The sequence below is a fragment of the Salvelinus namaycush genome, chromosome 36, assembly GCF_016432855.1.
Source record: "Salvelinus namaycush isolate Seneca chromosome 36, SaNama_1.0, whole genome shotgun sequence".
NCBI classification, from domain to species: Eukaryota; Metazoa; Chordata; class Actinopteri; order Salmoniformes; family Salmonidae; genus Salvelinus; species Salvelinus namaycush.
The window spans coordinates 25,380,165-25,405,577 of record NC_052342.1 but is presented as its reverse complement, the minus strand read 5'-3'; the positions used below and the strand labels follow the sequence as shown (position 1 = coordinate 25,405,577).

Sequence of the window (25,413 nt, the reverse complement as noted above, 5' to 3'; positions counted from 1 at the left end):
TTAGGCTGATAGAAATCCTCATTATTTAGTTGCATGAATTTTCAATTTGAGCATGAGAAGTTCTACTTTTGAACTTCTAAAGTGAGTGAGGCAGGTGCAGCTTTGTGACAACGATTGCAAGAGCAACTGTTCACCAATTTGACAGCTTCCAATGCAGTTCCACCCCAACACCGCCAAAAAACATCCGCTATGCAGGTGTCTGCTATTCCTGGTTAATTGATCTGATTGAATCTAGGCCTACTCCGATGACAGGTTGTTTTAAATCAGCTCAACCCGTGACCAATGTTCCCTCTGTGCCCGCAGTAGCCCCGAGACTGTCGAGCAGCTCACCGAGACTGCCTTGGAGAAATATCAGCCCACAGAGAGAAACAGCAGATTAAACTTCACTCAACTTTCTAGAGCAGTGGTCACCAACCAGCCGGTCGATTTCATCCAACTGTTCGACCTCCAAGGCATTCCCAGTCCATCGCCAAAAATGTCTGTAAAAAAAACAATGGCAAAAGTATTTTGTTCATATTTGTGTTTTATTTGTCTAGGGCTGTTGACAGTAGGTGCACCCGATTCACCTGCCTTGGGCTCTGGGTAGGCGAACTTTTGCCATTTTGAACCGTTTTATGTTTCTGAAGGAACAAGCGCTGCCTCCCAGGCGGGCCCAGAGAGCAAATCAAATCCACTTTTGGTACCGCTTGCTAATCGGATGGCTCAGATGGCGGTGTCTGCGGTAACGTAGCACGACATAAAAAGAAAGCTACAGCAAAGTTGATACTGTGAGATTTCAAAACGTTTAAAACCACGACTAGAGAGAGACTGTCAACGAATACAGCAAAAAGCTGCTGTTTTCAAGAGTGAGTTTATGTTTAAGTTCATACTCAGCACTGTCAACACTTTGTATTCAACACTTTTATAAACCATAAAATACGTGTTCTTTCTCTTTACACTCACCTCTACAACAAGCAGCAGTAATTACTACGTCGTTGTTGTTATTATTAGCGGCCTGGGTCTTTTGTAATATCGAGGGAATATTTCACTTTCTCTGTTCATAGGTGTAACAACATTTAATTTGTACACGAGGCAGAAATAATGTGGTTCGACATTGAGTTTTGCCATCACCAGGAAGACGGGACCTGCATGTACAGTAGTCACGTGTGCACATTGTGTTCATATCCTTTGCCAGTTAGTGAGTTATTAGCCCAGTTATAGATCATTTGTAGTCAACAATAGGGGAGTGACTGCTTCCTACAAGGGCACAACATGTATACATTTCTAGACATCTTTGAAAAGCCAGTCAGGTAAAGATATTTTTTTGTCTTAAAGGGGCAGTGTTGTATTAGACAAGCTTGAATAAGCTAAGTAGCCAATAGGCAGAGCGGAGCATAATTGGTCTGATTCTCTGTAATAATGGTATGGGAATAATAATGCATGTTATTTTGTAAAGTGTCTTGCAATTGTCTTGCATCAAACAACACAACACCAGGTTCAGTCACCTCCTTGTCTGAAGCAGAAGTGGATAGACAGGTTAATGTCAAGCCCTACATGTTATTTTTCAAAAGTCTCATGGACTGTAGTCCTACATTGAACACCACATTAGCTGCTACTGTAGGCTGGTATACCAGGCTGATGCTCTCTCTAGCTCTGTCCCGACCGAGCCCCCACCCCCACCCCACATATTGCACCTGTAGAAATACAGCAACCACCACAATTTTTAAATTATTCACACCAGGGCAGGGCAGGTCAAAAACATTTGCTCCAGATAATATTTTAGTTTGTAGTGGAAATGTCTCAACTGTATCGAATGCGCGCTTCCGAGCCAGTTACAGAACGCGGGTATAAACGGTTGGAGCGCGTCCCCGCTACGTCTTGTTAGTCAGTGTTGTATATTTAGCGAGTTTTCAGAGTTTCCCTCCAGCGACTTTTGTTGGTAAAAGAGGTTAGCAGCTACTGTTCAGGTTGCCATTTGGGAGTTTTGCCAACTGTCCGAGAGTTTCTATGGTTTTGATAGCATTTAGTGAGTTTTTCCACAAACATTCTGCCGCAAACGAGAGTTGGAGAAGCTGTCTGTGCAACGGAAGTTACAGCAACAGCGCGCAGGCAGAGAAGCACAAGGGGAGGGGTGTGCGGCGTGGGAGAAGGGACGGAAAACGCTACGTCGGGGACTGCAGCTGTGCCACAGCAAGGCAGATTGGTGCTGTGACGTCGTCGCGTCAACTGAAAAACGTAAAAACAACTGCTGGCTGTCACGCGGTCCGGTAGACAGCGGTGAGAGAGGGCTTGAACAGAGGCACCATGATGGTGATACCGTGGTTACTTCTCCTTGAGATGGGTTTATACGCCAGTTCTTTCGTGTGTGGGATAGTCGCGGCATCTTCTCTCACTATCGTACAGGTAAGAATAAAGTTATAACTTTATGTCGCAGTTGCACAAGTTTAGCTTTGATTGACTTTCCAAGTCGACATTTCTTTATTGGAATCACCTGATGGGCAAAATAATTTCACTGGGGGAATGTTAGGCCTAACTATGTCTTATGGAGCGTCTGTACATAGTAGCTAACTTTTATTATCGCAGCAGAAAATACCTGTTGTAGAATATGGAGGTTTTCCTTAACTTCCTAAAAGCCTTAACCCAGATAGTTACAGTTTGACAAGGGGCTCCCAAAAAAACACGCTACTTCGATACAGCTACGACCGGAAGTGATTTTTTTCGTTGAATGTTAGGAGAGCGTTTTCCCTAACCATAATTTAATTCTCTTAACCTGCTGCGTTAATTCTCTTAACCTGCTGTGAAAACGTCACTTCCAGTCGTAACTTTTTCGTGTTTTTAGGGTTAATAATCATTGGGTTAAATCACACTAACTACGAAAACAAAGTGAAAGTACAGTTTGTTCTCTACAATGGCAGGTTGAGAGAGTGAGAAATGAAACGGCATGAAACTGTCCAGACTTGTCTAATGACTGTTAAATTTTTTCCGCCAAAATAGTGACGCTCATAAAGTACAGGAAAACACTTGTGACTCAGTGTTCATTCGACCAAACAAGACCAATATGGTGATTATTAGTTCAAGTTAAACGGACAATTCACAAAGTTTACCCGACAATACAGTTGACGTCTCTCTCACAAACTAGGCTACTTTCACAGTTTGACCTATTCCTAACCTAGGCCTACTTTAACAGACCAGGAAGTGTAGCTAAAGATTGTGACTGAGTCGTCACAAGCTTCTATATGTAACGGATGTGAAATGGCTAGCTAGTTAGCGGGTACGCGTTAATAGCGTTTCAATCAGTTACGTCACTTGCTCTGAAACCTAGAAGTAGTGTTGCACCTTGCTCTGCAAGGGCCGCGGCTTTTGTGGAGCGATGGGTAACGATGTTTCGTGGGTGACCGTTGTTGATGTGTGCAGAGGGTCCCTGGTTCGCGCCCGTGTCGGGGCGAGGGGACGACGTAAAGTTAAACTGTTACATATATTCACAAACCCGTCCATTTCTAAAAAAGGTATTTGCTTTGTCTTTTTTGGGGGGGCGGGTGGGTTGTTACAGGTACAATATTCATGTCACTGTACACTTAGTTTATACCACATGTACCCATAGGCTGCCACCAAAAAAGAGAGAGAAATTATCATATTGATCACAGGATTGTGTATGTAAAGAAAAGAGGAACAAAAAGAGGTGGGAATTGCACTTCTTAAAATGAGATTTAAACCTAACCTTAAAGCGAAACTAAACCGTTAGACTGTATTTGGGGTGTTTTTCCAGTTTCCCTACATAATCATAAGTGATGAGAGCTTTTTCGGCCGTTTAGGAGTGATGAGCGTATCATATTGTATTAGTCACATGCGCCGAATACAACAGGTGTTGACCTTACAGTGAAATGCTTACTTTACAAGCCCCTAACCAACAATGCAGTTTAAAAAAAAATATGAATTAGAGAGAAAAGTATCAAGGAATTAAAGAGCAGCAGTAAAATAACAATAGCGAGACTATATACAGGGGGGTGCCGGTACAGAGTCGATGTGCGGGGGCACCGGTTAGTCGATGTGCGGGGGCACCGGTTAGTCGATGTGCGGGGGCACCGGTTAGTCGATGTGCGGGGGCACCGGTTAGTCGATGTGCGGGGGCACCGGTTAGTCGATGTGCGGGGGCACCGGTTAGTCGATGTGCGGGGGCACCGGTTAGTCGATGTGCGGGGGCACCGGTTAGTCGATGTGCGGGGGCACCGGTTAGAGGTCGACCGATACCGATTATAGGAGGACCAAAAAAAGCCGATACCGATTTCTTAAAAAATAAAAAATAAATAAAAATGTATTTATTTACTTGTAATAATGACAATTACAACAATACTGAATGAACACTTTTATTTTAGCTTAATATCAATCAAATTTAGCCTCAAATAAGTAATGAAACATGTTCAATTTGGTTTAAATAATGCAAAATCACAGTGTTGGAGAAGAAAGTAAAAGTGCAATATGTGCCATGTAAGAAAGCTAACGTTTAAGTTCCTTGCTCAGAACATGAGAACATATGAAAGCTGGTGGTTCCTTTTAACATGAGTCTTCAATATTCCCAGGTAAGAAGTTTTAGGTTGAGGTTATTATAGGAATTATAGGACTATTTCTCTCTATACCATTTGTATTTCATAAACCTTTGACTATTGGATGTTCTTATAGGCACTTTAGTATTGCCAGTGTAACAGTATAGCTTCCATTCCTCCTCGCTCCTACCTGGGCTCAAACAAGGAACACATCGACAACAGCCACCCTCGAAGCATCGTTACCCATGCAGAGCAAGGGGAACAACTACTCCAAGTCTCAGAGCGAGTGACGTTTGAAACGCTATTAGCGTGCACACCGCTAACTAGCTAGCCATTTCACATCGGCTACACCAGCCTAATCTCAGGAGTTGATAGGCTTGAAGTCATAAACAGCTCAATGCTTGAAGCATTGCGAAGAGCTGCTGGCAAAACGCAAGAAAGTGCTGTTTGAATGAATGTTTACGAGCCTGCTGCTGCCTACCACCGCTCAGTCAGACTGCTCTATCAAATATCAAATCATAGACTTAATTATAATATAATAACACACAGAAATATGAGCCTTAGGTCATTAATATGGTCAAATCCGGAAACTATCATTTCGAAAACAAAACGTTTATTCTTTCAGTGAAATACAGAACCGTTCCGTATTTTATCTAACGGGTAGCATCCGTAAGTCAAAATATTCCTGTTACATTGCACAACCTTCAATGTTATGTCATAATTTTGTAAAATTCGGGCAAATTAGTTCGCAAAGAGCCAGGCGGCCCAAACTGTTGCATATACCCTCACTCTGCGTGCAATGAACGCAAGAGATGTGGCACAAATTCCCTAGTTTAAAATTGCCTGCTAACATGAATTTCTTTTAACTAAATATGCAGGTTTAAAAATATATACTTCTGTGTATTGATTTTAAGAAAGGCATTGATGTTTATGGTTAGTGACATTCGTGCAACGATTATGCTTTTTTCGCAAATGAGCTTTTGTTAAATCATCCCCCGTTTGGTGAAGTTGGCTGTCTTTGTTAGGGGTGGCAGGGTAGCCTAGTCGTTAGTGTTGGACTAGTAACCGAAAGGTTGCAAGTTCAAATCACCGAGCTGACAAGGTACAAATCTGTCGTTCTGCCCCTGAACAGGCAGTTAACCCACTGTTCCTAGGCCGTCATTGAAAATAAGAATTTGTTCTTAACTGAGTTGCCTAGTTAAATAAAGGTAAAAAATCTATTATCTTCACAGTTCGCCACAAGCCAGGCGGCCCAAACTGTTTCATATACCCTGACTCTGTTGCACAGAACGCAAGAGAAGTAACACAATTTCCCTAGTTAAAATAAATTCATGTTAGCAGGCAATATTAACTAAATATGCAGGTTTAAAAAGATATACTTGTGTATTGATTTTAAGAAAGGCGTTGATGTTTATGGTTAGGTACGTTGGTGCAACGACAGTGCTTTTTTCACGAATGCGCTTGTTAAATCATATGTTTGGCGAAGTAGGCTGAGATTCAATGATAAATTAACAGGCACCGCATCGATTATATGCAATGCAGGACAAGCTAGATAAACTAGTAATATCATCAACCATGTGTAGTTAACTAGTGATTATGTTAAGATTGATTGTTTTTTATAAGATCAGTTTAATGCTAGCTAGCACCTTACCTTAGCACCTTACCTTGGCTCCTTGCTGCACTCGCATAACAGGTAGTCAGCCTGCCACACAGTCTCCTCGTGTAGTGCAATGTAATCGGCCATAATCAGTGTCCAAAAATGCCGATTACCGATTGTTATGAAAACTTGAAATCGGTCCTAATTAATCGGCCGACCTCTAGTTGAGGTAGTATGTACATGTAGGTAGAGTTATTAAAGTGACTATGCATAGATGACAACAGAGAGTAGCAGTGGTGTAAAGAGGGCGGGGGGGGGGGGGACAATGCGAATATTCTAGGTAGCAATTTGACTAGATGTTCAGGAGTCTTATGGCTTGGGGGTGTAGAAGCTGTTTAGAAGCCTCTTGGACCTAGACTTGGTGCTCCGGTACCGCTTGTCATGCGGTAGCAGAGAGAACAGTTTATGACTAGGGTGGCTGGAGTCTACCCTCTGTAGTGCCTTGCGGTTGGAGGCCGAGCAGTTGCCATACCAGGCAGGGATGCAACCAGTCACGATGGTGCAGCTGTAGAACCTTTTTGAGCATCTGAGGGCCCATGCCAAATCTTTTCAGTCTCCAGAGGGGGAATAGGTTTTGTCGTGCCCTCTTCACGACTGTCTTGGTGTGCTTGGAACATGTTAGTTTGTTGGGGATGTGGACGCCAAGGAACTTGAAGCTCTCAACCTGCTCCACTGCAGCCCCGTTGATGGGAATGGGGGCGTGCTCGGTCCTCCTTTTCCTGTAGTCCACAATCATCTCCTTTGTCTTGATCACGTTGAGGGAGAGGTTGTTGTCCTGGCACCACACGGCTAGGTCTCTTACCTCCTCCCTATAGGCTGTCTCGTTGTTGTCGGTCATGTGTTGTTACCTACCCTTTCCACCTGGGGGCGGCCCGTCAGGAAGTCCAGGATCCAGTTGCAGAGGGTGGTGTTTAGTCCCAGGGTCCTTAGCTCAGTGATAAGCTTTGAGGTCACTATGGTGTTGAACGCTGAGCTGTAGTCGATGAATAGTATTCTCACATAGGTGTTCCTTTTGTCCAGGTGTAAACTCACCTCGGTTTCCAGAGCAAATAAACATTTGTCATGAGTACAAGCCATGTCTACTTATTTGCTATATTGACAGACTAATCTTCTGTTTTTATTGAAACAAGTTTATTTTCAACAAATGTAAAGTTTAAACAATTTGTTTTGCGCAGTAAGAGTGTAACTAGCTGCTACAAAAGACATTTCATGAATATCTGAAATGATTTGATCCAGAAGTTGAAGTCAACAGTTTATTGGTTTCTGATGCAGCTGGAATCATTTAGTCACTTGTCAGTACATTTGTAAAAAATTATAATATATATATATATATATTATATAAAACATTTGATCAAACACGTTATATACATATGTACAACAGCTAGCAATATCTAGACATTTTTGCAGTTTTGAGCATACTAGACACTATATTATACTACATCAGTCTGAGTATGGATGTTTTGTTGGTTCCAGAATGTTCTTCAGCTGGTGAACCTCATCTTGTTGGCCAATGGCTGCTGGTCTGTGGCTGCTGGCCAATGGCTGCTGGTCTGGCAGAACTTCATGCGCTCCATGACATTGGACTCTTAGTCTAGACACTTTGGCTCTTGCCAGCCCCCTGCAGTCTTTTCCTCTTCTGAGTCAGATGTTGTTGAGCTTGTTCCCAGCTGAAAGCGTTCATCCAATGGGTCTACAGGATCTGTACTACCTAAAGCTGGTGTCAAGGTCAGCAGGATGAGTCTCTAGGACAAACGTCAGTCAGTGATTAACCAACATTTTACTACTTTGCCCCCATCAATACACACTTAGTTTAGTAGGATGGAGGCTCCTATAGCTGTATGGATCTGTAACTGCTACAGTTTAGTAGGATGGAGGCTCTATAGCTGTATGGATCTGTTACTGCAACAGTGTAGTTTAGTAGGATGGAGGCTCTATAGCTGTATGGATCTGCTACTGCAACAGTTTAGTAGGATGGAGGCTCTATAGCTGTATGGATCTGTTACTGCTACAGTTTAGTAGGATGGAGGCTCTATAGCTGTATGGATCTGTTACTGCTACAGTGTAGTTTAGTAGGATGGAGGCTCTATAGCTGTATGGATCGGTAACTGCTACAGTGTAGTTTAGTAGGATGGAGGCTCTATAGCTGTATGGATCTGTAACTGCTACAGTGTAGTTTAGTAGGATGGAGGCTCTATAGCTGTATGGATCTGTTACTGCTACAGTGTAGTTTAGTAGGATGGAGGCTCCATAGCTGTATGGATCTGTAACTGCTACAGTGTAGTTTAGTATGATGGAGGCTCTATAGCTGTATGGATCTGTTACTGCTACAGTGTAGTTTAGTAGGATGGAGGCTCTATAGCTGTATGGATCTGTTACTGCTACAGTTTAGTAGGATGGAGGCTCCTATAGCTGTATGGATCTGTAACTGTTAGTGTAGTTTAGTAGAATGGAGGCTCTATAGCTGTATGGATCTGTTACTGCTACAGTGTAGTTTAGTAGAATGGAGGCTCTATAGCTGTATGGATCTGTAACTGCTACAGTGTAGTTTAGTAGGATGGAGGCTCTATAGCTGTATGGATCTGTAACTGCTACAGTGTAGTTTAGTAGGATGGAGGCTCTATAGCTGTATGGATCTGTAACTGCTACAGTTTAGTAGGATGGAGGCTCTATAGCTGTATGGATCTGTTACTGCTACAGTGTAGTTTAGTAGGATGGAGGCTCTATAGCTGTATGGATCTGTTACTGCTACAGTTTAGTAGGATGGAGGCTCCTATAGCTGTATGGATCTGTAACTGCAACAGTTTAGTAGGATGAAGGCTCTATAGCTGTATGGATCTGTAACTGCTACAATTTAGTAGGATGAAGGCTCTATAGCTGTATGGATCTGTAACTACTACAGTGTAGTTTAGTAGGATGGAGGCTCTATAGCTGTATGGATCTGTAACTGCTACAGTGTAGTTTAGTAGGATGGAGGCTCTATAGCTGTATGGATCTGTAACTGCTACAGTTTAGTAGGATGGAGGCTCCTATAGCTGTATGGATCTGTAACTGCTACAGTTTAGTAGGATGGAGGCTCTATAGCTGTATGGATCTGTAACTGCTACAGTGTAGTTTAGTAGGATGGAGGCTCCATAGCTGTATGGATCTGTAACTGCTACAGTGTAGTTTAGTAGGATGGAGGCTCTATAGCTGTATGGATCTGTAACTGCTACAGTGTAGTTTAGTAGGATGGAGGCTGTATGGATCTGTTACTGCTACAGTGTAGTTTAGTAGGATGGAGGCTCTATAGCTGTATGGATCTGTTACTGCTACAGTGTAGTTTAGTAGGATGGCGGCTCTATAGCTGTATGGATCTGTAACTGCTACAGTGTAGTTTAGTAGGATGGAGGCTCTATAGCTGTATGGATCTGTTACTGCTACAGTGTAGTAGAATGGAGGCTCTATAGCTGTATGGATCTGTAACTGCTACAGTGTAGTTTAGTAGGATGGAGGCTCTATAGCTGTATGGATCTGTAACTGCTACAGTGTAGTTTAGTAGGATGGAGGCTCCTATAGCTGTATGGATCTGTTACTGCTACAGTTTAGTAGGATGGAGGCTCTATAGCTGTATGGATCTGTAACTGCTACAGTGTAGTTTAGTAGGATGGAGGCTCCTATAGCTGTATGGATCTGTAACTGCTACAGTTTAGTAGGATGGAGGCTCTATAGCTGTATGGATCTGTAACTGCTACAGTGTAGTTTAGTAGGATGGAGGCTCTATAGCTGTATGGATCTGTAACTGCTACAGTTTAGTAGGATGGAGGCTCCTATAGCTGTATGGATCTGTAACTGCTACAGTGTAGTTTAGTAGGATGGAGGCTCTATAGCTGTATGGATCTGTAACTGCTACAGTGTAGTTTAGTAGGATGGAGGCTCTATAGCTGTATGGATCTGTAACTACTACAGTTTAGTAGGATGGAGGCTCTATAGCTGTATGGATCTGTAACTGCTACAGTTTAGTAGGATGGAGGCTCTATAGCTGTATGGATCTGTAACTGCTACAGTTTAGTAGGATGGAGGCTCTATAGCTGTATGGATCTGTAACTGCTACAGTGTAGTTTAGTAGGATGGAGGCTCCATAGCTGTATGGATCTGTAACTGCTACAGTGTAGTTTAGTAGGATGGAGGCTCTATAGCTGTATGGATCTGTAACTGCTACAGTGTAGTTTAGTAGGATGGAGGCTCCTATAGCTGTATGGATCTGTTACTGCTACAGTTTAGTAGGATGGGGGCTCTATAGCTGTATGGATCTGTAACTGCTACAGTGTAGTTTAGTAGGATGGAGGCTCTATAGCTGTATGGATCTGTAACTGCTACAGTTTAGTAGGATGGAGGCTCTATAGCTGTATGGATCTGTAACTGCTACAGTGTAGTAGAATGGAGGCTCTATAGCTGTATGGATCTGTAACTGCTACAGTGTAGTTTAGTAGGATGGAGGCTCTATAGCTGTATGGATCTGTAACTGCTACAGTGTAGTTTAGTAGGATGGAGGCTCTATAGCTGTATGGATCTGTTACTGCTACAGTGTAGTTTAGTAGGATGGAGGCTCTATAGCTGTATGGATCTGTTACTGCTACAGTGTAGTTTAGTAGGATGGCGGCTCTATAGCTGTATGGATCTGTAACTGCTACAGTGTAGTTTAGTAGGATGGAGGCTCTATAGCTGTATGGATCTGTTACTGCTACAGTGTAGTAGAATGGAGGCTCTATAGCTGTATGGATCTGTAACTGCTACAGTGTAGTTTAGTAGGATGGAGGCTCTATAGCTGTATGGATCTGTAACTGCTACAGTGTAGTTTAGTAGGATGGAGGCTCCTATAGCTGTATGGATCTGTAACTGCTACAGTTTAGTAGGATGGAGGCTCTATAGCTGTATGGATCTGTAACTGCTACAGTGTAGTTTAGTAGGATGGAGGCTCTATAGCTGTATGGATCTGTAACTGCTACAGTTTAGTAGGATGGAGGCTCCTATAGCTGTATGGATCTGTAACTGCTACAGTGTAGTTTAGTAGGATGGAGGCTCTATAGCTGTATGGATCTGTAACTGCTACAGTGTAGTTTAGTAGGATGGAGGCTCTATAGCTGTATGGATCTGTAACTACTACAGTTTAGTAGGATGGAGGCTCTATAGCTGTATGGATCTGTAACTGCTACAGTTTAGTAGGATGGAGGCTCTATAGCTGTATGGATCTGTAACTGCTACAGTGTAGTTTAGTAGGATGGAGGCTCCATAGCTGTATGGATCTGTAACTGCTACAGTGTAGTTTAGTAGGATGGAGGCTCTATAGCTGTATGGATCTGTAACTGCTACAGTGTAGTTTAGTAGGATGGAGGCTCCATAGCTGTATGGATCTGTAACTGCTACAGTGTAGTTTAGTAGGATGGAGGCTCTATAGCTGTATGGATCTGTTACTGCTACAGTGTAGTTTAGTAGGATGGAGGCTCTATAGCTGTATGGATCTGTAACTGCTACAGTTTAGTAGGATGGAGGCTCTATAGCTGTATGGATCTGTAACTGCTACAGTGTAGTAGAATGGAGGCTCTATAGCTGTATGGATCTGTAACTGCTACAGTGTAGTTTAGTAGGATGGAGGCTCTATAGCTGTATGGATCTGTAACTGCTACAGTGTAGTTTAGTAGGATGGAGGCTCCTATAGCTGTATGGATCTGTTACTGCTACAGTTTAGTAGGATGGGGGCTCTATAGCTGTATGGATCTGTAACTGCTACAGTGTAGTTTAGTAGGATGGAGGCTCTATAGCTGTATGGATCTGTAACTGCTACAGTTTAGTAGGATGGAGGCTCTATAGCTGTATGGATCTGTAACTGCTACAGTGTAGTAGAATGGAGGCTCTATAGCTGTATGGATCTGTAACTGCTACAGTGTAGTTTAGTAGGATGGAGGCTCTATAGCTGTATGGATCTGTAACTGCTACAGTGTAGTTTAGTAGGATGGAGGCTCCTATAGCTGTATGGATCTGTTACTGCTACAGTTTAGTAGGATGGGGGCTCTATAGCTGTATGGATCTGTAACTGCTACAGTGTAGTTTAGTAGGATGGAGGCTCCTATAGCTGTATGGATCTGTAACTGCTACAATTTAGTAGGATGGAGGCTCCTATAGCTGTATGGATCTAACTGCTACAGTGTAGTTTAGTAGGATGGAGGCTCTATAGCTGTATGGATCTGTAACTACTACAGTGTAGTTTAGTAGGATGGAGGCTCTATAGCTGTATGGATCTGTAACTACTACAGTGTAGTTTAGTAGGATGGAGGCCCCATAGCTGTATGGATCTGTAACTACTACAGTGTAGTTTAGTAGGATGGAGGCTCTATAGCTGTATGGATCTGTAACTGCTACAGTGTAGTTTAGTAGGATGGAGGCTCCATAGCTGTATGGATCTGTAACTGCTACAGTGTAGTTTAGTAGGATGGAGGCTCTATAGCTGTATGGATCTGTAACTACTACAGTTTAGTAGGATGGAGGCTCTATAGCTGTATGGATCTGTAACTACTACAGTTTAGTAGGATGGAGGCTCTATAGCTGTATGGATCTGTTACTGCAACAGTTTAGTAGGATGGAGGCTCTATAGCTGTATGGATCTGTAACTGCTACAGTGTAGTTTAGTAGGATGGAGGCTCCTATAGCTGTATGGATCTAACTGCTACAGTGTAGTTTAGTAGGATGGAGGCTCTATAGCTGTATGGATCTGTAACTACTACAGTGTAGTTTAGTAGGATGGAGGCTCTATAGCTGTATGGATCTGTAACTACTACAGTGTAGTTTAGTAGGATGGAGGCCCCATAGCTGTATGGATCTGTAACTACTACAGTGTAGTTTAGTAGGATGGAGGCTCTATAGCTGTATGGATCTGTAACTGCTACAGTGTAGTTTAGTAGGATGGAGGCTCCATAGCTGTATGGATCTGTAACTGCTACAGTGTAGTTTAGTAGGATGGAGGCTCTATAGCTGTATGGATCTGTTACTGCTACAGTTTAGTAGGATGGAGGCTCCTATAGCTGTATGGATCTGTAACTGCTACAATTTAGTAGGATGAAGGCTCTATAGCTGTATGGATCTGTAACTGCTACAGTGTAGTTTAGTAGGATGGAGGCTCTATAGCTGTATGGATCTGTAACTACTACAGTGTAGTTTAGTAGGATGGAGGCTCTATAGCTTTATGGATCTGTAACTACTACAGTGTAGTTTAGTAGGATGGAGGCTCTATAGCTGTATGGATCTGTTACTGCTACAGTGTAGTTTAGTAGGATGGAGGCTCCTATAGCTGTATGGATCTGTAACTGTTAGTGTAGTTTAGTAGAATGGAGGCTCTATAGCTGTATGGATCTGTTACTGCTACAGTGTAGTTTAGTAGAATGGAGGCTTGATGTTGATGGGATTAGAACACAGGCCAGTCACATTAGCCTCTGCGGTAGTTAGCTAGTTCGCTAAATTAGCTACGTCCGTACCTCTTCTCAACTTCTGGATGAGGTAATTGATGACATGACTGTGCTTGCGTGTAGTTTGTACATCCAGGTACTGAGCACCACGCCATGACTAAACTTAACAGTTGTTTACACAAAAATAAATGGTTATTCACAAGCTGATGTTCTAGGAATGAGTGGCTGGTCCAGTGAGTAACGTTAGCTACCTGTTGACACCCATTCTCAAATGGATCCACCTCGACAGGGGGCGGTACTACATCCTGAAGTCGCTATGAACTCTGGATATTGTGGTTTGCTTACAACCAGGAAATGTAGATGGCCTGTTTCTAAAAGAGATGCAAAACCTGCATGTGGTCAGGAAATTCAACAACAAAAAATTGTACATGTAAAAAAATAAAAATAAATTGTGTATATATATATATATATATTAGTAAATGTCTTTAACCACACTGCTAATTGTATGCCTAAGACCAGAAAACATTTTATTTTTGCCAATTCTGACTTTGTTGCAGTGTAATTTTTTGGGGGGGAAGTCAGTTAGAATAGTAAAATACACAATGTGCAATTATGACATGTTGTTTGTGCATCAGCAGTGTTATGTCAGTCAATTAGCCATGTCAGCTAACACACATGATATGGCTAAGTTATCTAAACTCATTATCATGGTCGAATTACTGGCCGGGGGGGACCTGTTTGTTAGTCTCACTCACAGCTATGTAGGTAGACTACTAATGTACTTAACTGATGCTCTCTCTCTCCAGGGTAGTTTCACAGCTATGTAGGTAGACTACTAATGTACTTAACTGATGCTCTCTCTACAGGGTAGTTTCACAGCTATGTAGGTAGACTACTAATGTACTTAACTGATGCTCTCTCTCTCCAGGGTAGTTCCACAGCTATGTAGGTAGACTACTAATGAACTTAACTGATGCTCTCTCTCTCCAGGGTAGTTTCACAGCTATGTAGGTAGACTACTAATGTACTTAACTGATGCTCTCTCTCTCCAGGGTAGTTTCACAGCTATGTAGGTAGACTACTAATGTACTTAACTGATGCTCTCTCTCTCCAGGGTAGTTTCACAGCTATGTAGGTAGACTACTAATGTACTTAACTGATGCTCTCTCTCTCCAGGGTAGTTTCACAGCTATGTAGGTAGACTACTAATGTACTTAACTGATGCTCTCTCTCTCCAGGGTAGTTTCACAGCTATGTAGGTAGACTACTAATGAACTTAACTGATGCTCTCTCTCTCCAGGGTAGTTTCACAGCTATGTAGGTAGACTACTAATGAACTTAACTGATGCTCTCTCTCTCCAGGGTAGTTTCACAGCTATGTAGGTAGACTACTAATGAACTTAACTGATGCTCTCTCTCTCCAGGGTAGTTTCGGGGGGCTCTGTATGCTGTATGGAACAGTGACCCACAACTCATCATCAGACTCCATATTGGTCCAGACCTCCAGTTCTCCTTCTCTCTGTTACTTTGTCTCTGCTATCTCAGTCTGTGTAGCAGTGTTCTGTTTCTCTATATCCCTGTACTGGATATATACATGCTGCCTGGATGGAGGAGTTAACAGGTGAGTGTTTCTCTATATCCCTGTACTGGATATATACATGCTGCCTGGATGGAGGGGTTAACAGGTGAGTGTTTCTCTATATCCCTGTACTGGATATATACATGCTGCCTGGATGGAGGAGTTAACAGGTGAGTGTGTATGGGGGAAGGGGGGTTTGTGTGTGTGTGTCAGGGGGGAGGGGTTGTGTGTGTGTGTCGGGGGGGAGGGGTTGTGTGTGTGTGTGTACGTATGGTTGATGGGTGTGACACAACTTACTGTATGTCCTATGAGACTTTCTGAGTGTGTGTGTCATGCCGAGACTTTGTAAAAACCATCAATTTAACTTAACCTCATGACATCCTGCTCCTTCAGGAAAGTGTTCAGACCCTTTGGCTTTTTCCACATTTTGTTACGTTACAGCCTCATTGTAAAATGGATTAAATAAATAAAACATCCTCATCAATCTACACACAATACCCCATAATAACAAAGCGAAAACAGATTGTTTGAAATTTTAGCAAATTTATGGCAAATAAAACAGACCTTATTTACATAAGTATTCAGACCCTTTGCTATGAGACTCGAAATTGAGCTCAGGTCCATCCTGTTTCCATTGATCATCCTTGAGATGTTTCTACAACTTGATTGGAGTCCACCTGTGGTAAATTAAATTGGACATGATTTGGAAAGGCACACACCTGTCTATATAAGGTCCCACAGTTGACAGTGCATGTCAGAGCAAAAACCAAGCCATGAGGTCGAAGGAATTGTCCGTAGAGCTCAGAGACAGGATTGTGTCGAGGCACAGATCTGGGGAAGGGTACAAAAATGTCTGCAGAATTGAAGTTCCCCAAGAACACAGTGGCCTCCATCATTCTTAAATGGAAGACGTTTGGAACCACCAAGATTCTTCCTAGAGCTGGCCGCCCAGCAATCGGGGGAGAAGGGCCTTGGTCAGGGAGGTGACCAAGGACCTGATGGTCGCTTTGACAGACTCCAGAGTTCCTCTGTGGAGATGAGAGAACCTTCCAGAAGGACAACCATCTCTGCTGCACTCCACCAATCAGGCCTTTATGGTCGAGTGGCCAGACGGAAGCCACTCCTCAGTAAAAGGCACATGACAGCCAGCTTGGAGTTTGTCAAAAGGCACCTAAAGGACTCTCAGAACATGAGAAACAAGATTCTCTGTTCTGATGAAACCAAGATTGAACTATTTGGCCTGAATGCCAAGCTTCATGTCTGGAGGAGACCTGGCACCATCACTGCGGTGAAGCTTATGCTGTTGGGATGTTTTTCATCGGCAGGGACTGGGAGACTAGTCAGGATCGAGGGAAAGATGAACGGAGCAAAGTACAAAGAGATCCTTGATGAACCTGCTCCAAACCTGCTCCATAGCGCTCAGGACCTCAGACTGGGGCGAAGGTTCACCTGGCTTCGGGACAAGTCTCTGAATGTCCTTGAGTGGCCCAGCCAGAGCCCGGACTTGAACCAGATCAAACATCTCTGGAGAGACCTGAAAATACCTGTGCAGTGACGCTCCCCATCCAACCAGACAGAGCTTGAGAGGATCTGCAGAGAAGGGGAGAAACTCCCCAAATACAGGTGTGACAAGCTTGTAGCGTCATACCCAAGAACACTCAAGGCTGTAATCGCTGCCAAAGGTGTTTCAACAAAGTACTGAGTAAAGAGTCTGAATACAAATGTAAATGTGATATTTCAGTTATTTTTTATAATACATCTGCAAAATGTCTAAACATGTTTTTTGCTTTGTCATTATGGGGTATTGTGATGTCATTATGGGGTATTGTGATGTCATTATGGGGTATTGTGTGTAGATTGATGATTGGGGGGGGGGGGGGGGGGGGGGGGGAAATCTGATTTGAATCAATTATAGAATAAGGCTGTAATGTAACACAAGGACAAAGGGTCTGAATACTTCCCGAAGGCACTGTATGACTGAATCTGACCGGGTGTGTGTCATGCCGAGATGTTCACATTTTGAAACCATTCTACCCATAATTCAACATTCCGCAATGTCTATGTAACCTTATGACCGGTGTGTGTGTTTCCAGAGAGCGTGTATGGCTGAACATGACCCTGGTGGTGTGTGGAGTCTTTCTCTTCTTCCTCCTGGTGACGGGCTGTGTGTTGAAGGTCGGAAGAGACTCTCTGTGTGACTCTGTCCTACACGCTGTCCCCAACGTCACCAGGTACCATAACACGTCTAGATACACACCTTCTTCATGTTAAATCTGTGGTTACTGCTACTACCAGTACAAGTAGACGGAAAAAATCAACAAAATGTTATTTGTCATGCAACGAATACAACAGGTGTAGACATTACCGGGAACATTTTACGTACAATTTTTATCCCAACAATGCAAAATAAAAATAAATAGTAACACAATAAAATAACAATAATGAGGCTATATGTAGGGGTACCAGGTGGTTATATGTAGGGGTACCAGGTGGTTATATGTAGGGGTACCAGGTGGTTATATGTAGGGGTACCAGGTGGTTATATGTAGGGGTACCAGGTGGTTATATGTAGGGGTACCAGGTGGTTATATGTAGGGGTACCAGGTGGTTATATGTAGGGGTACCAGGTGGTTATATGTAGGGGTACCAGGTGGTTATATGTAGGGGTACCAGGTGGTTATATGTAGGGGTACCAGGTGGTTATATGTAGGGGTACCAGATGGTAATGAGGCTATATGTAGGGGTACCAGGTAGTAATGAGGTTATATACAAGGAGTAGCAGTACTGAGTCAATATGTAGGGATACCAGGGGGTAATGAGGTTATATGTAGGGGTACCAGGTGGTAATGAGGCTATATGTAGGGGTACCAGGTGGTAATGAGGTTATATGTAGGGGTACCAGGTGGTAATGAGGCTATATGTAGGGGTACCAGGTGGTAATGAGGCTATATGTAGGGGTACCAGGTGGTAATGAGGCTATATGTAGGGGTACCAGGTGGTAATGAGGCTATATGTAGGGGTACCAGGTGGTAATGAGGCTATATGTAGGGGTACCAGGTGGTAATGAGGCTATATGTAGGGGTACCAGGTGGTAATGAGGCTATATGTAGGGGTACCAGGTGGTAATGAGGTTATATACAAGGAGTAGCAGTACTGAGTCAATATGTAGGGATACCAGGGGGTAATGAGGTTATATGTAAGGGTACCAGGTGGTAATGAGGCTATGTGTAGGGGTACCAGGTGGTAATGAGGCTATGTGTAGGGGTACCAGGTGGTAATGAGGCTATATGTAGGGGTACCAGGTGGTAATGAGGCTATATGTAGGGGTACCAGGTGGTAATGAGGCTATATGTAGGGGTACCAGGTGGTAATGAGGCTATATGTAGGGGTACCAGGTGGTAATGAGGCTATATGTAGGGGTACCAGGTGGTAATGAGGCTATATGGAGGGGTACCAGGTGGTAATGAGGCTGTAAATAGGGGTACCAGGTGGTAATGAGGCTATATGGAGGGGTACCAGGTAGTAATGAGGCTATATGTAGGGGTACCAGGTAGTAATGAGGCTATATGTAGGGGTACCAGGTGGTAATGAGGCTATATGTAGGGGTACCAGGTAGTAATGAGGCTATATGTAGGGGTACCAGGTGGTAATGAGGCTATATGTAGGGGTACCAGGTGGTAATGAGGCTATATGTAGGGGTACCAGGTGGTACTGAGGCTATATGTAGGGGTACCAGGTGGTACTGAGGCTATATGGAGGGGTACCAGGTGGTACTGAGGCTATATGGAGGGGTACCAGGTAGTAATGAGGCTATATGGAGGGGTACCAGGTAGTAATGAGGCTATATGTAGGGGTACCAGGTAGTAATGAGGCTATATGTAGGGGTACCAGGTGGTAATGAGGCTATATGTAGGGGTACCAGGTAGTAATGAGGCTATATGTAGGGGTACCAGGTGGTAATGAGGCTATATGTAGGGGTACCAGGTGGTAATGAGGCTATATGTAGGGGTACCAGGTGGTAATGAGGCTATATGTAGGGGTACCAGGTGGTAATGAGGCTATATGTAGGGGTACCAGGTGGTAATGAGGTTATATGGAGGGGTACCAGGTAGTAATGAGGCTATATGTAGGGGTACCAGGTGGTAATGAGGCTATATGGAGGGGTACCAGGTGGTAATGAGGCTATATGGAGGGGTACCAGGTAGTAATGAGGCTATATGGAGGGGTACCAGGTAGTAATGAGGCTATATGTAGGGGTACCAGGTGGTAATGAGGCTATATGTAGGGGTACCAGGTGGTAATGAGGCTATATGTAGGGGTACCAGGTGGTAATGAGGCTATATGTAGGGGTACCAGGTGGTAATGAGGTTATATGTAGGGGTACCAGGTGGTACTGAGGTTATATGTAGGGGTACCAGGTGGTACTGAGGCTATATGTAGGGGTACCAGGTGGTAATGAGGCTATATGTAGGGGTACCAGGTGGTAATGAGGCTATATGTAGGGGTACCAGGTGGTAATGAGGTTATATGTAGGGGTACCAGGTGGTACTGAGGCTATATGTAGGGGTACCAGGTGGTAATGAGGCTATATGTAGGGGTACCAGGTGGTAATGAGGCTATATGTAGGGGTACCAGGTGGTAATGAGGTTATATGTAGGGGTACCAGGTGGTAATGAGGCTATATGGAGGGGTACCAGGTGGTAATGAGGCTATATGGAGGGGTACCAGGTGGTAATGAGGCTATATGGAGGGGTACCAGGTGGTAATGAGGCTATATGGAGGGGTACCAGGTGGTAATGAGGCTATATGGAGGGGTACCAGGTGGTAATGAGGCTATATGTAGGGGTACCAGGTGGTAATGAGGCTATATGTACGGGTACCAGGTTATAATGAGGCTATATGGAGGGGTACCAGGTGGTAATGAGGCTATATGTAGGGGTACCAGGTGGTAATGAGGCTATATGGAGGGGTACCAGGTGGTAATGAGGCTATATGGAGGGGTACCAGGTGGTAATGAGGCTATATGGAGGGGTACCAGGTGGTAATGAGGCTATATGGAGGGGTACCAGGTGGTAATGAGGCTATATGGAGGGGTACCAGGTGGTAATGAGGCTATATGGAGGGGTACCAGGTGGTAATGAGGCTATATGGAGGGGTACCAGGTGGTAATGAGGCTATATGGAGGGGTACCAGGTGGTAATGAGGCTATATGGAGGGGTACCAGGTGGTAATGAGGCTATATGTAGGGGTACCAGGTGGTTGAGGTAATATAGACCTCTCTTTCCTTTAGATGTTATGTTTTCTGAATTGTGTGGGCAGTAGTAGTTTGTTAACATTCCCCTAGAAAATGTTTGAATTCTGTATTTACTCCCATCTAGATGTGAACAGGCTCAGTCTAGGACCTGGATCAGTCCTTACACAGGAACTCAGTTCTACACTGGACTGTACAACGCAGGGGTCAGTATTAACACACAGTTCTACACTGGACTATACAGGGCTGGGGTCATTATTAACACACAGTTCTACACTGGACTATACAGGGCTGGGGTCATTATTAACACACAGTTCTACACTGGACTGTACAGGGCTGGGGTCAGTATTAACACACAGCTCTACACTGGACTATACAGGGCTGGGGTCAGTATTAACACACAGTTCTACACTGGACTATACAGGGCTGGGGTCAGTATTAACACACAGTTCTACACTGGACTATACAGGGCTGGGGTCATTATTAACACACAGTTCTACACTGGACTGTACAGGCCTGGGGTCAGTATTAACACACAGCTCTACACTGGACTATACAGGGCTGGGGTCAGTATTAACACACAGTTCTACACTGGACTGTACAGGGCTGGGGTCAGTATTAACACAGTTCTACACTGGACTGTACAGGGCTGGGGTCAGTATTAACACACAGTTCTACACTGGACTGTACAGGGCTGGGGTCAGTATTAACACACAGTTCTACACTGGACTGTACAGGGCTGGGGTCATTATTAACACACAGTTCTACACTGGACTATACAGGGCTGGCTCAGTATTAACACACAGTTCTACACTGGACTGTACAGGGCTGGGGTCATTATTAACACACAGTTCTATACAGGGCTGGGGTCAGTATTAACACACAGTTCTACACTGGACTGTACAGGGCTGGGGTCAGGATTAACACACAGTTCTACACTGGACTGTACAGGGCTGGGGTCATTATTAACACAGTTCTACACTGGACTATACAGGGCTGGGGTCATTATTAACACAGTACTACACTGGACTATACAGGGCTGGGGTCAGGATTAACACACAGTTCTACACTGGACTGTACAGGGCTGGGGTTAGTATTAACACAGTTCTACACTGGACTATACAGGGCTGGGGTCATTATTAACACACAGTTCTACACTGGACTGTACAGGGCTGGGGTCATTATTAACACACAGTTCTACACTGGACTGTACAGGGCTGGGGTCAGTATTAACACACAGTTCTACACTGGACTGTACAGGGCTGGGGTCATTTAACACACAGTTCTACACTGGACTATACAGGGCTGGGGTTAGTATTAACACAGTTCTACACTGGACTATACAGGGCTGGGGTCAGTATTAACACACAGTTCTACACTGGACTGTACAGGGCTGGGGTCATTTAACACAGTACTACACTGGACTATACAGGGCTGGGGTCATTATTAACACACAGTTCTACACTGGACTGTACAGGGCTGGGGTTAGTATTAACACAGTTCTACACTGGACTATACAGGGCTGGGGTTAGTATTAACACAGTTCTACACTGGACTATACAGGGCTGGGGTCATTAACACACAGTTCTACACTGGACTGTACAGGGCTGGGGTTAGTATTAACACAGTTCTACACTGGACTATACAGGGCTGGGGTCATTATTAACACACAGTTCTACACTGGACTGTACAGGGCTGGGGTCATTATTAACACACAGTTCTACACTGGACTGTACAGGGCTGGGGTCATTATTAACACACAGTTCTACACTGGACTGTACAGGGCTGGGGTCATTATTAACACAGTTCTACACTGGACTATACAGGGCTGGGGTCAGTATTAACACAGTTCTACACTGGACTATACAGGGCTGGGGTCAGTATTAACAGAAAGTTATGACGTCAGATCTCATTAACAGAGACTATTATTTGCTTCTACTCTCTCCCTCTTTCTGCTTCTCTCCCACCTTTCTCTCTCTCTCTCCCACCTTCCTCTCTCCAGACAGCAGTGTGGGTGAACTTCTTTTTCTGGATTCTGATTGGCATACTGGTGGTGATCCAGAGAGGTCAAGGGTCAGATTCCAGAAGGATGACGCCCTCTGAGACCGAACGTCTTTTCCCAGGCCAGGCCCAGCAGCAGTGACTCATAACCGTCTCGCTGTACGACCTGTTGACGCTCACACACAAACACACATATCTATCACTCCTCACTGTCTGACCTGCAAGAGAATGAATGAACCTTACCGTGTGTGTGTGTGTGTGTGTGTGTGTGTGTGTGTGTGTGTGTGTGTGTGTGTGTGTGTGTGTGTGTGTGTGTGTGTGTGTGTGTGTGTGTGTGTGTGTGTGTGTGTGTGTGTGTGTGTGTGTGTGTGTGAGGCTGTGTAGGTTTCTCTCAGTTGTTCTTCTTCTACTGTTCCTGGGCTCGGTGTGTATGTGGACCTCTGAGTACTGCAGCCTAGTGAAGCAGAGATGTTCTACACTGGAATACAGTATATTACATAGTGTCACTGTAGGGGTTCACCTTGTTTTGAAACTGTTTTACTGAGAACAATTCATTTACCTTTGTTAAGCTCTTATACGTTTCTCTGTGGTTCCTCCATCCGCAGTCCTTTCATTCTTCCTGTATTCAGGGAGAGAGGTGTGTGACTGGCTAACAGGGACATCCAATTGTCTCAGATAATATCTCTCCGTGTGTGTCCACTCAGGACCACAGACAAACCAAGTCAGTCGGCATTGTCACACTGTCCTACGCAAACACACACTGAGATTCCTTCCTGGCTACTCAGAAGCTAAGCAACCATTTTGTTACTTCATTCCCTTTCTGCCTGCAATTATTTGTACTTTTTTTTATTTTTATGAATATTGAAAAGCATAAATGTGTATTTTGATTTGAATGAGGTGTTTGTTTTTTTACAGAAGTTTCTTAAACAGTTATCGACCAATAACAGTAGGTGTGAGCAGAGCATCTTGACCAATAAAGATGCATTGGTTTGTCAGATATCCTTCCCTTTTTTTATTGTAGTTTCCATCAGAGACACGCCAGTTTGACTAACTCCTCTACAACATGAGGGAAAGGCTACTGTAGGCCATACAGATGTTTACATGCTGTTTCTTTACATCGCTAAGCTACTGTAGGCCAGCCAGATGTTTCTTTACATCGCTAAGCTACTGTAGGCCAGCCAGATGTTTACATGCTCTCTCCCAGGCTGTTTCTTTACATCGCTAAGCTACTGTAGGCCAGCCAGATGTTTACATGCTCTCCCAGGCTGTTTCTTTACATCGCTAAGCTACTGTAGGCCAGCCAGATGTTTACATGCTCTCCCAGGCTGTTTCTTTACATCGCTAAGCTACTGTAGGCCAGACAGATGTTTACATGCTCTCCCAGGTTGTTTCTTTACATCGCTAAGCTACTGTAGGCCAGACAGATGTTTACATGCTCTCTCCCAGGCTGTTTCTTTACATCGCTAAGCTACTGTAGGCCAGCCAGATGTTTACATGCTCTCTCCCAGGCTGTTTCTTTACATCGCTAAGCTACTGTAGGCCAGCCAGATGTTTACATGCTCTCTCCCAGGCTGTTTCTTTACATCGCTAAGCTACTGTAGGCCAGCCAGATGTTTACATGCTCTCTCCCAGGCTGTTTCTTTACATCGCTAAGCTACTGTAGGTTCTGCTCCCTAAAACTAAATGAACATGACTCCAGACTGTATAAAAGTCTGTCAAATGTGGCATTAGCCTTTTTCTGTGTGTGTGTGTGTGTGTATATATATATATATACGTGCACGCACTACTGTTCAAAGTTTGGAAATGTGCTTGTTTTTGAAAGAAATGCCACTTTCTATTCTGGTTAGAGCCAGTTTGCGCTGTTCTGTAAAAGGTGTAGTACTAAGCGTTGTACGAGATCTTCAGTTTCTTGACAATTTCTCGCATGGATTAGCCTTCATTTCTCAGAACAAGAATAGACTGACGAGTTTCAGAAGAAAGTTCTTTGTTTCTGGACATTTTGAGCCTGTAATCGAACCCACAAATGCTGATGCTCCAGATACTCAGCTAGTCTAAAGGACAGTTTTATTGCTTCTTTAATCAGGACAACAGTTTTCAGCTGTGCTAAATTAATTGCAAAAGGGTTTTTTAATGATCAATTGGCCTTATAAATGATAAACTTGGATTAGCTTACACAACGTGCCATTGGAACACAGGAGTGATGGTTGCTGATAATGGGCCTCTGTAGATATTCCATTTAAAAATCAGCCGTTTCCAGCTACAATAGTTATTTTCAACATTATTGTCTACACTGTATTTCTGATCAATTTGATGTTATTTTAATGGGGAAAAAATGTATTTCAAAAACAAGGACATTTCTAAGTGACTCAACTTTTGAACGGTAGTGTGTGTGTGTGTGTGTGTGTGTGTATATATAGCTAGTGTGAGAACTGGTCTTAAAGCAGAAAATCTATTGGTTAGGGATGGGAGATGAGGTTCGATATATACAGCGCTATGTGGACACCCCTTCAAATGAGTGGTCGGCTATTTCAGCACACCTGTTGCCGACGGGTGTAAAATCGAGCACACAGCCATGCAATCTTCATAGACAAACATCGGCAGTAGAATGGCCTTAATGAAGATCTCAGTGACTTTCAACGTGGCACCGTCATAGGATGCCACCTTTCCAACAAGTCAGTTTGTCAAATTTCTGCCCTGTTATTGTGAAGTGGAAGGCCACACAAGCTCACAGAACGGGACCGCTGAGTGCAGAAGCACGTAAAAATCGTATGTCCTCTGTTGCAACCATTGGCGGCTGCTGAAGGGAGGACGGCTCACAATAATGGAGTCAATGGAAGGGTATCAATCACATGGAAACCACGTCTTCAAAGTGATTACTCCATTAAAGCCATTATTATGAGACGTCCTCCCCTCAGCAGGCCTCCACTGGTTGCAACACTCACTCCCCGGTTCCAAACCTCCTCTGGAAG

At 43.8% G+C, this 25,413-nt stretch overlaps 1 protein-coding gene across 1 annotated transcript; it reads left to right on the top strand.

Annotated features, from left to right (window-relative positions):
- Positions 1–1,906: 1,906 nt before the first annotated feature.
- Positions 1,907–23,441, top strand: LOC120030566 (transmembrane protein 179B-like). The gene is made up of 5 exons (XM_038975984.1): positions 1,907–2,382; positions 15,038–15,234; positions 17,286–17,423; positions 20,571–20,649; positions 22,446–23,441. Exons 1-5 carry the CDS (start codon positions 2,284–2,286, stop codon positions 22,584–22,586), a joined length of 654 nt encoding a protein of 217 aa, XP_038831912.1. The 5' UTR covers positions 1,907–2,283; the 3' UTR covers positions 22,587–23,441.
- Positions 23,442–25,413: the final 1,972 nt, after the last annotated feature.